The sequence below is a fragment of the Fonsecaea monophora genome, assembly GCF_001642475.1.
Source record: "Fonsecaea monophora strain CBS 269.37 chromosome Unknown Scaff57, whole genome shotgun sequence".
NCBI lineage: Eukaryota > Fungi > Ascomycota > Eurotiomycetes > Chaetothyriales > Herpotrichiellaceae > Fonsecaea > Fonsecaea monophora.
Genome location: NW_019173988.1, coordinates 74,036 through 88,902, shown reverse-complemented (window position 1 = coordinate 88,902; position 14,867 = coordinate 74,036). Strand labels below are relative to the sequence as shown.

The 14,867-nt window shown below is 52.3% G+C and overlaps 5 protein-coding genes across 5 annotated transcripts; all 5 read left to right on the top strand.

Annotated features, from left to right (window-relative positions):
* Positions 1-400: 400 nt before the first annotated feature.
* AYO21_07450 (hypothetical protein) lies at positions 401-1,818 on the top strand (the record flags this gene model as incomplete). The annotated part of the gene is made up of 3 exons (XM_022657405.1): positions 401-979; positions 1,035-1,350; positions 1,400-1,818. 3 exons carry the CDS (start codon positions 401-403, stop codon positions 1,816-1,818), a joined length of 1,314 nt encoding a protein of 437 aa, XP_022510282.1.
* Positions 1,819-2,482: 664 nt separating this feature from the next.
* Positions 2,483-4,256, top strand: AYO21_07449 (hypothetical protein; the record flags this gene model as incomplete). Its single annotated transcript, XM_022657404.1, has 2 exons — positions 2,483-3,895; positions 3,948-4,256. 2 exons carry the CDS (start codon positions 2,483-2,485, stop codon positions 4,254-4,256), a joined length of 1,722 nt encoding a protein of 573 aa, XP_022510281.1.
* Positions 4,257-4,932: 676 nt separating this feature from the next.
* AYO21_07448 (hypothetical protein) lies at positions 4,933-7,224 on the top strand (the record flags this gene model as incomplete). The annotated part of the gene is made up of 1 exon (XM_022657403.1): positions 4,933-7,224. The coding sequence occupies one exon, from the start codon at positions 4,933-4,935 to the stop codon at positions 7,222-7,224; it is 2,292 nt and encodes a 763-aa protein (XP_022510280.1).
* Positions 7,225-9,452: 2,228 nt separating this feature from the next.
* Positions 9,453-11,734, top strand: AYO21_07447 (hypothetical protein; the record flags this gene model as incomplete). Its single annotated transcript, XM_022657402.1, has 7 exons — positions 9,453-9,528; positions 9,615-9,782; positions 9,848-9,903; positions 9,966-10,050; positions 10,106-10,832; positions 10,885-11,596; positions 11,663-11,734. The coding sequence occupies 7 exons, from the start codon at positions 9,453-9,455 to the stop codon at positions 11,732-11,734; spliced, it is 1,896 nt and encodes a 631-aa protein (XP_022510279.1).
* A 687-nt stretch (positions 11,735-12,421) lies between these two features.
* Positions 12,422-14,310, top strand: AYO21_07446 (5-aminolevulinate synthase, mitochondrial; the record flags this gene model as incomplete). Its single annotated transcript, XM_022657401.1, has 2 exons — positions 12,422-12,743; positions 12,797-14,310. The coding sequence occupies 2 exons, from the start codon at positions 12,422-12,424 to the stop codon at positions 14,308-14,310; spliced, it is 1,836 nt and encodes a 611-aa protein (XP_022510278.1).
* Between the last annotated feature and the right edge of the window lie 557 nt (positions 14,311-14,867).

Below are 14,867 nucleotides of genomic sequence, written 5' to 3'. Positions count from 1 at the left end.
CGATCCAACTACCGAGAAAGCAGCAAGGCCCAAGATCCTACCAGTTCCTTCGTTCCTATCCGACTTGCAAGTGTATCTCGTACAATCGCACCAACCACTGCCCCACCTCCTACTGGCGAGGCCAAGTCAGCCGTGGGCAGTTTAATTCGATCATCTGTGCCCTCTCCACCTCCGGAGAACCCCCCATAATCTTGGACGTGGGTTCGAGATGGTGTTGCATCTCCTGACATTGGATGGAGAAAGATCGCGGGGCTTGACACTATCCCTGCCAGATATAAAACCAAAAACATAACAAAAACCTTCCCAGCATACTATCGTCCACCTGTCGCTTCTTGCTTTTCACTTGGAGTTATACAGCTCTTTCACGTGTCTTCGCGGCCTGCAGTATATCGATACCGAAATGGCGTCTCCTGAGAAACCGTGGACAATCATCGTCGGTGCTGGACCATCTGGCCTGCTTCTGGGTCTGATGCTGGCGAAGAAAGGGGTCACTGTCCATATCCTGGAAGCCGCTGGTGAATTGGATGACTCTCCTCGCGCAGCGTATTATGGTCCTCCGGCTGCGTATGAGTTACGCCGTGCTGGAGTTATTGATGACATTCGAAAGGAAGGGTTTGATCCGGTAAAGACATGTTGGAGAAAACTCGACGGCACTTATCTTGCTGGGTTCGACAACACTCTCATGCACGACGACCCGGATCGGCTGGCGTGTCTGCCATTGGCGCAACTCGATCGATTGCTGTACAGACACGCCATCCAGCAGCCCAGTCTGAAAGTGTTCTTCAACCACAAAGTGATGGATATTGGTCAGGACGATGACAAGGCATGGGTGGATGTTGAGACTCCCGAGGGCCCGAAACGTCTTGAGGCAACTTACATCGTGGGTTGCGACGGTGCATCGAGCACAGTCAGAAGAAAGCTGTACGGTGCAAAGGATTTTCCTGGTTATACCTGGGACAAACAGATCGTGGCGACGAATGTAAGTAAGCCAATATTTTCATTTCTCTTTACTCGTTCTCATTTTTTCTCCCTAGGTGGCGTACCCTTTCGAAAAATTTGGATACGACGATGCCAATTTCTTTATTCACCCAGAGCACTGGCATATGGTTGCCCGTCTCACCAAAAATGCAGACGACAGCGGCTGGTGGCGTGTCAGCTACGGAGAGATCTCTGGACTCACTCGAGAAGAACTGATTGCACGGCAACCCATGAAATACGAGGCCATGTTGCCCGGTCATCCCAAGCCAGGAGAGTATGACCTTGCGGCGATCAGCCCGTACAAGATCCATCAGCGCTTGGTGGAGAAGATGCGAGTTGGCAGGTTTATGCTCGCTGCAGATGCTGCACACAGTAAGTCGGACGAACCACCGTGCGAAGTGACGCTCACGCATTACTCTAGTCTGTAACCCTTTTGGTGGTCTCGGACTCACCGGCGGTCTTGTGGATATCGGTGGCTTATATGACTGCATGATTGGCGTTTATGAGGGTAAAGCGGATGAAAGTATCCTTGATAAGTATTCCGAGATGCGGCGGCAGAGATATCAGACAGTCACGGATCCCATCTCCACGGACAACATCAAACGACTGTATGATCAAGACCCGGACAAAGCACTCGAGAATGATTCTTTTTTGAAGATGCTCAAGGATATCGAAGGCGATGTGGAAGCCCAGCGAGAGTTTATGCGGTCGCCTATGGCGCTTCGGTACGACTTTACTCAACATTATAACACCGCGAAGAACGGAAGTCAAGCAGGGGAAGTTAAGAATGGAGCTGTGACGTCGCAAGTAGAGCAGGTGGCTGTGGCGGGAACGGATTGAGCCTTACGAATGCAATCATACCAGGCCCAGACTGTCACTGAGGACTGCGGCGAAGCTATTAGATAAATGATCATACCCGGCATGCCATAGCCCTATTGCAACAAGGGTGTGAAGACAGAGGAACGGTCAGACTATGTATCAAATACTGGCTTGCTGGGTATCTACCTAGTATACAGCTACCTGCTTGTAGTATCTAGAGATGTACCTAGTATTCATGGTAGTGGTACTGAGTACCTCCTCATTCGCTAGTGGGTGTATTACTACTGTCCACTAATACCGGTATGTAATAGCGCCATTCTCATTCGTCATTCGTCATTTGCCTTTTCTGGCCTCGCTAAGTTGCCCATGTATATACGTCATTTGAACTCGATGTCCGCATTGGCCCGGGGCGCAGTCTCTCTTTCCCATGCAAGTTCCCCATGTATCGGTGCCAAAAAGTCAAGACTTTCTCACAAGCCGCCCAAGTCACCAGCTACGATCGAGCCTATTTTGGCTCTCAGATCTTGGTTCATTATTGTCATGAAGATTGTTGCACGCTGATTGCCGTATTTTGTGCTTGATATTCAACTTTCATCTATACCTCGTCCTTCTGAGGTTGCCTCTTAGCCTTGCGCCCCGCCACAGGCAGCCCTCCTCCATCCTGATGAATGCTTGATTTACAGTCATGAAGCCCTCCGATCATGGGCCTCTCCTTCGTCGCAAGTCTTCGACTCCTCACTACCAGACATTTGGCGGCATATCGCCTCCCAAGTCTCGTGGGCGACCGCTGTCGGATTCCTCCAACTCCTCCAGCCACGACCTGCACAATGGTGACGACAACCACCAACACAGCTCGCCGCTGCCGAAGAAACAGATGGCCATCTTAGCCGTTATAGCTCTGTGCGAACAGACAGCACTCAATTCTATCAGCCCCTACCTGCCTGCAATGGCGTCGACGTTCCCCGAAGTGAAACAAGGACAAGTGGGCATATATGTTGGGACAATCGCTTCTGCCTTTGCGCTTGCGCAGCTGGCGACAAATTTCTTCTGGGGATGGCTGTCGGATCATATTGGAAGAAAACCGGTAATATTGATGGGCACAATATTTACGGCAGCCTGCTTCGTGGCGTTCGGTTTTGTGAAGACGCTACCACAAGCCATTGCGGTTCAAGCGTTTATGGGTCTGCTGAATGGGAACCAAGGCGTTGTCTCTACCTGCCTTGGGGAGATTACCGACCGAAGCAATCAATCGCGGGCTTTCACCTATCTCCCTGTCATCTATGGCCTTGGAGGCATCACCGGCCCCATCATTGGCGGTGTGTTGGTGTTTCCCAACAATCCTTTCGATACATCGAAGCCCAATCCGTACCCTTACCTTCCACCGAACCTCCTATCGGCAGCAATCCTCTTGGTAGACTTCATCTTGACGTCGCTTTTCCTCGAGGAAAGCTTAGAAGAGGCACAGTATCTCCAACCTCTGGGATCCAGGGTGCGCAACCTGTTTTCATGGCTTTGGCAGTTCACCTCCTCCAGCAGACCTCATTACCTCCGCCGAAAAGGCAAAGGCCACCAAACCCCGGTCCATCCGAATGGTCTTGCAGAGGTTTCAGACGACGAAGATACCGATGGCGGGACAGAGCCTCCCGTGTTCTTCCCTGCGTCGGAAGAATTGAAGAAGAAAGATGTGCTCAACCGAGACACCATCCTCCTCCTTGTGACATACCTCATTTTCCAACTAGCTAACATTTCCTTTAACTCGCTCTATCCTATTTTTGCCCAAGCCTCACCACCCACTGGCCGGAACCTCGACCCAGAAGAGATTGGCCTGTCGCTCGCCTTCGCCGGAGTAGTGACCATTCTATTCCAGATTGGTGTTTTCGGCAAACTGCGGGACATGATGGGGAATAGATGGGCATACAGAATCGGTTTAGCTGGATTTGTGATTGCCTACGTCCTTATGCCTTGGGTGGGTTACAAAGACGATGCTGACGGAAAAATGGGTACACATGGCGCGGTATGGTTATGGTTAGAGATTTGTACTGTCCTTCTTATCAAAACGGTGGCGGCAGTAGGCGGTCTAACCAGCGCTCTATTATTGGTGAGTCTTTTCGCAGGACGGCGGTGAGTAATCCTACTGACTATGTGCGCAGATCACCAACTCCGCGCCTAATCACTCTGTCCTGGGGACTCTCAATGGCCTTGCACAGACACTCTCAGCTGCAGGCCGAGCCGTCGGCCCATTTGTCTCGGGCGGTCTCTTCTCACTTGCCACCCGAGTCCGCCCCAAGGGAGAAGCCCTAGCATTTGGCGTCTTTGGCGGTATTTCATTTATTGGATTCTTGTTAAGCTTCGGTATCCGATCGCCCAACTTGGAGGCCGAGGGATGGGACTCGGAGGACGACGATGATGATGATGAAGACGATGACGGGTCTGACAAATCGGAAGATGAGGATGCTTGACCATGATGGAGCTCCTCAACTCGAGTACGACGGGCGAAAGATTGGACCTTGGATTCTAGGCAGTATTCAACCAGCGAAGGCGTTTAATGAAGGCATGGAAAATGAACAACGGTAAAGCAGTCAGCCTGCAGTCGGTCTTTTTTGGGATGGTATAGATTGATGGTTTATAATAGGGTGCTCTTCGAGAGAGAGAGAGAGCCAGACCGGGAACTTGACACATTTGGGAAGAGACGTTTGACTCTGACTGGATCAGGCGAGGCTCTCACATGGCCTTGTCGAGTGTAATTATGGGTGATAGGGCGTGGTGGACATTTGAGACTTTCCATGGCCAGGATCGCTCTCCTTCTTCTTCACCAGTCCGCCTCTATGAGAAGTTTGGCATGGATTCTGGCATAAGGAGGTGGGGATCTTCATTGTTAGTTGTGGAGGGCCACAGGCAAAGGCACAGAGGGACAGAGAGACATCGACACAGCAGTGAATTAATCTGGTAGAAAGGAAGACGGAGTCTGAAAAACTGAAGAAGGAAAGGGGGAAAAAGAAGATAGATGGATGCGCACACAAATCCGTTCTCAAAGCCTTCACTGTCCACTTCCTCAATCATTCACGACGACGACCACACAACCCCGTCATCTTGAATTATCGCAAGAACTCGATCCTTGTCCTCTGCGCATCGAATATGATGCTCTCTATCCCTCCAGCCCGTCGATTTCTTGCCCCGACACTGGCCGTGCTCACGCTCCTGATCGTCCTCCGCCTGCGATCGCACCGTGCCCTTATCCGCTCATCACAGGATGCGCTTCTTCATGGCGTGCTGCAGAGCTATGTGACTGGAGGTGCTCAAGTCATTGTCGTCAATGCCAGCACTCATCCACACCTGTTCCTGACCGGTTCATCAGGCATCCGTGAACAAGGCGCAGCGGTCTCAAAGCTGAAGGGAATACCTCTGGCAAACCCTCTGATAACGCAGTTCACGCGCTGCCCTACCTTGCCGAACACGCATACCTCACATATCCGCTTACCGAATGTGCTGTATAACATCAACCTCGGGTCTCCACGAGCACCTTTGTCACGAGAGCATGAAGAGCGAGATGAAGGCTCCGACAATGCGCGAACAAAAGACGCCACGCGCTTCTTCAATCCGGCAATCATCCCCCTCCCACACTGGTCCGGGGCCGCAAAATACGTTCTCATTTCCCGCCTTGTGACGACCGGCTTCCATCAAGAGTCTCACATCTGTTTGGCAGATATCTGTCATCCTCCTCACACTTCAGCCTCGCCCTTGACCTGGTTTCCGGATGAACGCAGCAATAATGTCATTCCTCCACGACCTGCTGCGACAGGAGAGCCTGCGCTATACCTTGAACGGCGACAACCCCGATTTCAACAAGCTCTGCCACCAGACGCCAGTGTCTGCTCCTCATCTGACCTCTCTGATACCCGGCTGGGCGGCAGCGGCGGGCTACGCTGTCTCACGACCCCACGAAAGATCAACATTCCCCCAACCCCGGCGGAGAACTGTACGGACTCGTGGCTTGCGTTCCCAGATATCCCTGGCTTCCACGACCCACGAGTCTTTTGGAGCGGGAAAGGCGAGCCTCTAATCCTGGTGAATAGCGCCAGTCGCTACGGTTGTGTCGGTCTCTGGATCGTGGATCTGCGAAAGGTCTACCCGGAATTCGAAAAGGTTTTGAATCGCCAGCACCACCGCAAGACGGTCGTCGGTATCGAGACAGAGGACAGGGATCTGGGCCTGGAAGCTAGAGACGCAGAAATTGAGCTGAACAAGGAAGAGGGTCAAGCGCGCACAGGCACCCTCGGAGGACTCGGTGTCAAGCCCTTGATGAGTTACCCGCATCTCACTGAGATCACTAGAAACCCCAGGCAAAGCCGAGCGCGCGTAGAGAAGAACTGGATGCTCTGGTTCCCGAGTGCCGACGACTCGTATGTTCAGTACGACTTGATCGGTCAGGGGCTAGAAGAGGAGAGTGGAGAAGATGGACTGGCACAGGCAATCGACATGCTTACAAGTCTTGGATTGAATGCCTCCCTCGCCCTCGGTCCTGGCAACATCACGAATCACACAAGTTTCTCGACACCCCACGCAATGCCCCGAAGGTGGACACCAGCGAGACCAACCACAAGGGGACGCACCTTTGCCAAACTCACCGGCAACGGCTTCACCTCGCCCAACCTCACCTCGGCCTTGGAAGAGCCCTGCTTCTCCCACAGTGAAGGGCATTTCGCAGACTCGTTGGGCAACAGGGGCCATTGGCATCAAGGCTCCAATTCGCTACGACTCATTCTCTGCACGAGAGCCCAGGCGCGGAGTGATTCAGCCTGCAAGGACGAGGAGAATATCAATGGCACGGCCGTGAGCACCGGTCGCTCCGTTCACTTTGCCATCATGCATCGAAAGTTCAGCAACGAGCTAGATCTGCCTCTTCGGTATGAGAGATATGTCGTCGTGTGGGAGGGAAGGGAGCCGTTCCAGATGCTAGGTGTGAGCAAGTTTCCGTTGTTGATGAGGAATGAGAGAGCAGGGCCGTGGACCGAGGAGGAAAACTGGCCCGATGCAAAGGAGATGGGATGGAATGCTACAAGGGGGAATTCGCGTGAAAAGGAGGGGAGGGTGGTCAGAAGAGGCGCCGGGGATGGGTTATATGAGGACGAGACTGAACACAAGGACGACTTTGTCAAAAGCCAAGCTTACTTCACTTACACACCGAGTCTGGCGTGGGCATGGAGGCCTCATTCTGCCGCGGCAAATCAGGAAGAGGAAGATGACGACGTGGAATACATGTCGCAGTTGGGGACGGGATATCTGGGCGACGACGTGCTAGTCGGAATTGGTCTGGAGGATGTGAACCAGGCGTTTGCGAGGGTCAAGGTCAACGACCTTTTGCAGTGTCTGCGTCTGTGTCCTGGTGTCAGGTTTGCTGACGAGTCAGCGAGTCGGGAGATTGATTAGCAAGGAACATCGGCAACGAGGTACATGCCGGGTCGTTTGATGTCTCGTGTCTCCAATCTTGACCATTTGGCGAGTGTAACAGTGCTGGACTGGACTGAACTGGATGGGACAGGACGAAGATTTGAACCCTCAGATAAGCTCTCTCATGTTTGCTCTGATAGCCAGAAGTCTGGGGTGATTGTTCGTCTCCGAGACAATGCACGCTCCCTTCGGCTGTCTCAAATTTGGCTTATTGGACTTTCGTCTTCATCGGGTGTGTATCCTCGTCCTCGTCCTCGTCCTATCCAGCTCTCTGCTCCACTCTTCCTCTCGCCACTACCCGTCAACATCTTCTCCTGCTCGACCCGGCAAGTCGAAAGGCAGATGAAGAATAATTCGAGAACAGATCCGCACATATCCACGATCACAACCCGGCATTTGCTGCCCTAGTAGGGAGGCTCAGATTGAAAACTACTTTTATTGTGAGATTTTGTCCTCATCAGCTCATGGGCAAAAGCGAACGAACGGGCTGGTGCTGCGGTCGGGCGAGGGGAGCAAGAACCAAAAAAAGGCCCCTTCAACCCTTTTCCCTTGGTAGACCTGCCACAAACGCGCTTTGCGCCATGTTTGAAGAAACAAGTTTGTTTTTGACCGACTTGTTCCGCCTCGGACGGTGCAGGTTTGTCTTCATCGCCTGAGGTTGTGCCGTGGATGCGAGTACGTCCATCCATCTGTCCTTTTTCCTTGTCCGCCCTTTTTTGTTTTCTTGCCCTCGGAATTTCCTTTCCGCAGTAAACTTCCCCGACTCCTGCGACACCATGATCACAATATCCTTGACGAAAACAGGGCGGAGGGGGTCTGACGTTCGCGTAGACCGGGAGAGGACTCTCAGTCGCGTGTAAGAAAAGGAAGTGTCAGAAACAAAAAGAGCTCGGGTTGGAAAACGAGGGTGGAAGTCGTAATCATTCATCGACACCAAAAAAAGGGTGTGGTAGGTCTTTTGTTTTGAGGAAAAAGGCGGGCATCTCTTCGATCTCTGTTCTTATAAAAGAAGCGTCATCGGGCGAAACAAATCCCACAACGCGTCCACAGGAACCGGGGACTGGCCAGTTTGCAGTGCTTTGTGCTGTTGCCTCGTAATAAATCAATATTCGAGGCCTGCGCGTACCCCGGTTTCGCGGCTTTCGCGTGTGACATGTTTCGGACCCTCGATGTTTAGCTTGGTAGTGAAGAATTGTGGTTTCGGCATCGAGGGCCACTGCCTGCGAGCGAGTGTGTTAGAAACTTGCATGTTATTCCATATTAGATGCTGGGTGAGTAGGTGTGTGACTGACCTTTAATGAGACCTAGAACTACAAAGGAGGGAAGAAACGTGGCGTTGTCCGTGGGGAAATAGGCTTGTTGGATGGGGTTGTGACGATCCCTGTTCAAGTTTTCTCGGCATGGTCGCGTATGCGAGGATGGACTGATCGTTCGGCATGAACTCTGTATATCTTCTCTGCATCACATGTTTGCTTTCGGCCTCTTTCCAGCTTCTTTCTCTTCTGTCACTGGGGGTTACTCTGGCAAGATCCCTTTGAGAAAGCAGAGCCATGAGAACAAGAGGTGCACATCGTTCAATGACCACAAGCCGGCGCGCAAGGGTGTGCCTGCGCATCCCTTCTGCAGCACCTCACTTTCCCAGACGACAGCTCAGATGCTCAGCGGCAACTCTAGAACCCAGACACGATCAACAGAGCCAATGGACCTCGATACACCTCATCAACCACCGAGGACTCTGTCTACACCAGTTGCGGGCATGTATCGACGAGGCACACGCAGACCAGCAAGTACCTGTGCAGTGAGCACTTGGTGAATTCTTCCTCTTCTTTTCCTTTGTGTATACATCTTTCCACCACCACCTCTCTACTAGTCGATTCGCACCTTTCCACCCCAGAAACAACTTTGACGCGCATTGGGAACAAGGAACAAGGCTGAGTGAGACGGTGGCATTATGTAAGCCTCGTCGGTGTCACACACCCCCATTTGGATATCGCCATTATGCACCGTGGCACCCAATATTATTATTCGATCCTCCCGCCCACTCCTTGTCTCATGTAGATAGATAGTCGCCCCTTGATATCATCCTTATCCTTTCACTGCTTCCCAATACAAAGCTTCTCTTGAACTACCCTTGATTTCCTCAATCTCCCACAAATTCATCCCTCTCCTCCTGTCTGCTCAGCTGGCTCGGATGACGTAGAGAAAGAATGGAAGAAGCGGTCACTTACACCGCTGGTGATACGTCGACTCCACCAGATCTTCGCCTCTTACACTTCAACGACGGTAGGGATACTCCTCCCTGTCACCGAGGGTTGTTGTGGTCTTCTCCCCTTTGGACCACTGACAAAGTAATTCCTCTCAACGTCTAGTCTATCATCTCGATGCTTTCTCCAGAGAGCCAGTCGGCGGCGTGACCCGCTTTCAGACTGTATGCAATTACTACCGCAACGATGAACGCTTCTCAGGTCAGCCGGACTTGATCCCGCTATTCTCAGGGGATGCCTTCAATCCCAGCTTGGAGAGCAGCGTCACAAAAGGTAGTCTCTGCTCTGCTCTGTTCATCTGATAAGCGTGGTATGCACAGTGTCACTGACAAGACTAGGGAGGCATATGGTGCCCGTTTTGAATATGATAGGAACGCAGGTCGCCTGTGTTGGTGTGCGTGACAAGAGTCTGATATCCTACGCTGTCACCAACCGCTCAACTAAACTGTGTTGCAGAACCACGACCTCGACTTTGGCGTTAAACAGTTTCGGAGCCTTGCCCGACAGTGCACATTTCCTTGGTTACTGGCCAACGTCTTGGGTTTGTGTTACTGAACCGATCCAGTGTATTACCCCATGCTGAGGACTGCCTACAGATCCACAACATGGCCCGGATGTTCCGCTCGGCAAAGCATCGAAGACTGTCATGCTAACCGCCTCCAATGGCATCAAGATCGGAGTCATTGGCCTCGTGGAACGTGAGTGGTTGGATACCATCAACTCTTTACCTCCCAACTTGATCTACAAATCAGCCTCCGCAACAGCTATCGAACTAGTGCCCAAGTTGCGGGAGGAAGGCGCCGAGATCATTATTGCTCTAACACACCAGCGAGAGCCGAACGATAACAAACTTGCCGAGAAGATACCAGAAGGGCTGATCGATATCGTACTTGGAGGACACGACCATTATTACAAACACTCGCTGATCAACGGGACTCATGTCTTGCGGTCGGGAAGCGACTTCAAGCAACTCAGCTATATTGAAGCACGACGGCGACCTGCGGGCGGCAAAGGATGGGATTTTCACATTGTCCGGCGGGATATCGTGTCGGATATTGCCGAGGACGAAAAAATGACACGAGTTGTCGACCAGCTGACGGCGTCCCTGAAGGACAAACTCGAAAAGCCTCTGGGGTATACGGCTGCCCCCCTCGACGCGAGATTTACCACAGTGAGACTTAGGGAGTCCAATATCGGCAACTTTGTTTGCGATCTGATGCGAGCTCACTATAATGGCGACTGTTGCCTCATGGCAGCCGGCACCATTCGTGGAGACCAGATATACCCGCCGGGGGTTCTGAAATTAAAGGACATCATGAATTGGTAAGCAGCTGCTGGAGTGATTCGGAGTATCTGCTGATGATGGCATGTCAAGTTTTCCATTCGAGGACCCTACTATCGTCATCCGAGTCACAGGAGCGGCCCTGCTTGCAGCTCTTGAGAATTCGGTCGGCGCATATCCTGCCCTCGAAGGGCGTTTCCCCCAAGTCTCCAATATCACTTTTGAGTTCGACCCATCACTGCCACCCCTCCACCGAATCAAGTGGACCAGGGTCGGTGGTCAGCCACTAGACTTGGAAAGAAAATACGTCCTTGTCACACGAGGGTACATGGGCAGAGGCAAAGACGGCTACGATTCTTTACTGGTCAAATCGGAAGGGGGCGAGGCCGAAGAGATTGTCTCGGAAGAGAATGGCATCCTGATAAGCATGATGCTTCGGCAGTATTTCATGTCGTTGAAGATCATCGGCAAGTGGAAGCATTGGGGCAAAAGCCTGAGTCGGCATTGGGACGCCATCCACGAGAACTTGCATGAAACACACCCAGTGGTGGAGCCCAATCTCGACGACGTAAGCGGAAATCAGTTGAAGGCGATGGACAGTAAGAGAGGCACGACAACCCCGCTCGACGACTCAGAAGATGAAAGCAGCCATCGCGTCCAAGATCACTCAGACATGCTGAACGAGCGGGAATCTCTCGTAGCAAGAAGGGTGACGCGGAAATGGCGGCGTCTGGCAGGTGTACGGTGTGAGGCCGGTTGTGTAGACCCTATGAACGAAGGGGAGTTTCAAGTCGACTGGACCAAGGTAAGTACAGCATATCGATCGACTCGACTCTTGACTTGGTCATTGATACTGAAATTTGTGCTTCAGGCTATTGCACCAAGATTGGAGGGTCGGATTAGGATGGTCGAAGGCGCACAGGTGGTAGAAGTGAAGTCATAGCGACCTTTGAAAGGCAAGATGACTGTAGGAATGACAGCCCAGCCAGAGTCGAAATAAGGCTAGAGTGCCCAGGCAAAGTGAGCTGCACGAGCGGTCAGCAAAGACGATTTATCCTGCACCATAAGCTAGCACCCGAGATGATTGAGATTTTTGGCGAGATGTGAGCTGGATGGCGGCTCTGCTATTGAATTTCAATCCCGCAGTACGGCTGCATGGGATACGTTGGCTAGCGAGAATGATGTGGTGGTCGGACACTGATTCCGCGAGGACGAGTCAAGATCTGTGCCTGTGGCCGTACCTGGCCGTACCTGAGTCTAGGCTGGTGGCCAGAACCTGGCAGATTGTTTCGGTAGAAAGATTCTGCAGAAAGTAGCGGAATGGCAGAAAGGGCAAGATGGCCGAATCGGGCAATAGACACCGAGCAATTCACGTTAATAAGTGGCCTGCGATTGGCCAATTGTCGAACCCTGCCGCAGCTGCCGCTCGACCCCATATTCTTTCCATTCTTTCTATTTCCGACCACCGAACAATACCGAGAGAGCAAATATTACTCCATCCCCACCCCATCCCATCCACATCTAACACACATCCCATCCACGTCCTCACCCTCTTGCTTTGTCCATTTTGTCCTTTCTGTTACCACCCTATCCGTCACTGTTTCCTTACACACAAACCGGCTCGTTCACCATGGAAGCTCTGCTTCACCAGTCCAAGGGCGTCTGCCCCTTCTTGAAGAAAACTTCTCCTGCGACCCTGCGCTCTTTGTCCACCTCGACCCGCCAATCTCCAGGTGGCGGCACCATCACGAACCTGCAGTTCATTGCTAGACGATGCCCTGTCATGAACAAGGCTCTGGCCGTCCAGAGTGCTCGCATCAACACTCGTCGCAGCTATGGCAATGTCGCTGCTGGTGCTGGCGTGGTTAAATCTCTGCTCGAGAAAAAGCTGCACACCTCAGCTGAAAAGAAGGCTAGCGTGGACACCAATCTGTTCCGCCCTCCTCAGCCAGGTATACACCACCAATCATACTCGTATTGAATGTTGGACTGATCAGCTCCCCAGCTCCGCCTCCCCAGACTGTCAAGAATATCGTCAAGAAACCTGACACCTACGCTGGCCCTAGGCCCAATGCGCCACCTGCCCCACGTTTCGACTACGAGCGCTTCTACAACAATGAGCTCGAAAAGAAGCACAAGGACAAGTCGTACCGCTACTTCAACAACATCAATCGCCTGGCCAAGGAGTTTCCTCGTGCCCACATGGTTGCAAAAGACGAGAAGGTCACGGTGTGGTGTTCCAATGACTACCTGGGCATGGGTCGCAACAAGCATGTCCTGAAGACTATGCACGAAACGCTCGACATGTACGGAGCGGGTGCCGGAGGAACTAGAAACATCTCCGGCCACAACAAGCACGCCGTGGAACTCGAAAAGACACTCGCCGATCTTCACGGCAAAGAAGGCGCCCTGGTCTTCTCTTCCTGCTATGTCGCCAATGATGCTACCTTGGCGACCCTGGGCAGCAAGTTGCCCGACTGTGTTATTCTGAGTGACAGCATGAACCACGCATCCATGATTCAAGGGATTCGTCACTCTGGTGCAAAGAAAATGGTCTTCAAGCATAACGACCTGGTCGATCTGGAGGCAAAACTCGCTAGTTTACCCCCGGAGCAACCCAAAATCATTGCTTTTGAGTCTGTCTATAGCATGTGTGGCTCCATCGCTCCCATCGAAGCTATCTGCGACCTTGCGGACAAATACGGTGCTATCACATTCCTCGATGAAGTCCATGCTGTCGGAATGTACGGGCCGCGAGGCGCGGGTGTCGCCGAGCACCTTGACTATGATGTCTACGCCAACCCGAACAGAACCAAGGAATCCCAGAAAGGCACGGTCATGGATCGGATCGACATCATCACAGGGACCCTAGGTAAAGCATACGGCTGTGTGGGTGGCTACATCGCGGGCTCTGCCTCCCTGGTCGATACTATCCGGTCTCTTGCGCCAGGATTCATCTTCACCACGTCTCTTCCACCTGCGACCATGGCCGGCGCCCGTGCCGCTATTGAATACCAGGCTGTCTATCAAGGAGATCGTCGCCTCCAACAACTTCACACCCGTGCTCTCAAAGATGATCTCACCGCGAGAGGCATTCCGGTCATCCCAAATCCATCGCACATCGTCCCGCTCTTGGTCGGTGACGCCGAAACTGCGAAGAAAGCCTCCGACATGCTACTCAATGACTACGACATTTACGTCCAGTCCATCAATTACCCGACTGTTCCTCGCGGCGAAGAAAGACTCCGCATCACGCCCACGCCAGGCCATACTCCCGAGTTGCGCGCCGAGCTTATTGACGCGCTAGAGAACGTCTGGACCCGCTTGAACATCAAGCGCGTCAAGGACTGGGAAGCCCAGGGCGGTTTTGTGGGTGTGGGTGTCAAGGATGCCGAACCAGTGCAGTCCTTGTGGACTGATGCGCAGCTTGAGCATGCCGCACAGTCCCCGGCTGCCGAAGCCTTGATCAAGGAGGCCGCCGAGGAAAGAGCTCTACCTATTGCGGCAGCTGCGGCTTGAGCTTTTTCTGTATCCCAGTCAGTCTGATGGGAGACAGACAAGTGCTCGCCGCATGATAGGGAATGTGATGTGAAATGAGAAGGAAAGTGACGATGAATGGTGGATGTGCAAAGGAAAGGAGGCACGAACTCGTTTTGATATTTCGAATGTCTTTGCTCTTTTTGCCTCTTCCAAGGGGTACTGGGAGCAAATGTCCGGCTCTTCAGCCATATATTATATATACAGACATCTTTCCATCGGGCACTTGCGTGGCTATACAAGGCCATGCTTGTGTTCCGATGAGACGGAAAAATCTACAATCGCCATATGTGTGGCCATTTGTGACTTTTCTACACCATTACTTTTCTGGCTGGCATAGTCTTTGCCGACTTTTAAAATTCCTCTCTGTTTTCTTTGCTAGGTATTGTCAGCCATTCCGCCGTGTCAATCCTTTGATCGACAACAACGTATATACTTGGATTCTCTGCCGAGCAGCACCGCTTCTTTTACCAATGTAATGCTTCTGTATCTCCTTTGTTGCACGTGAGTACGTGATATTCACTCATTAATCCTACTAG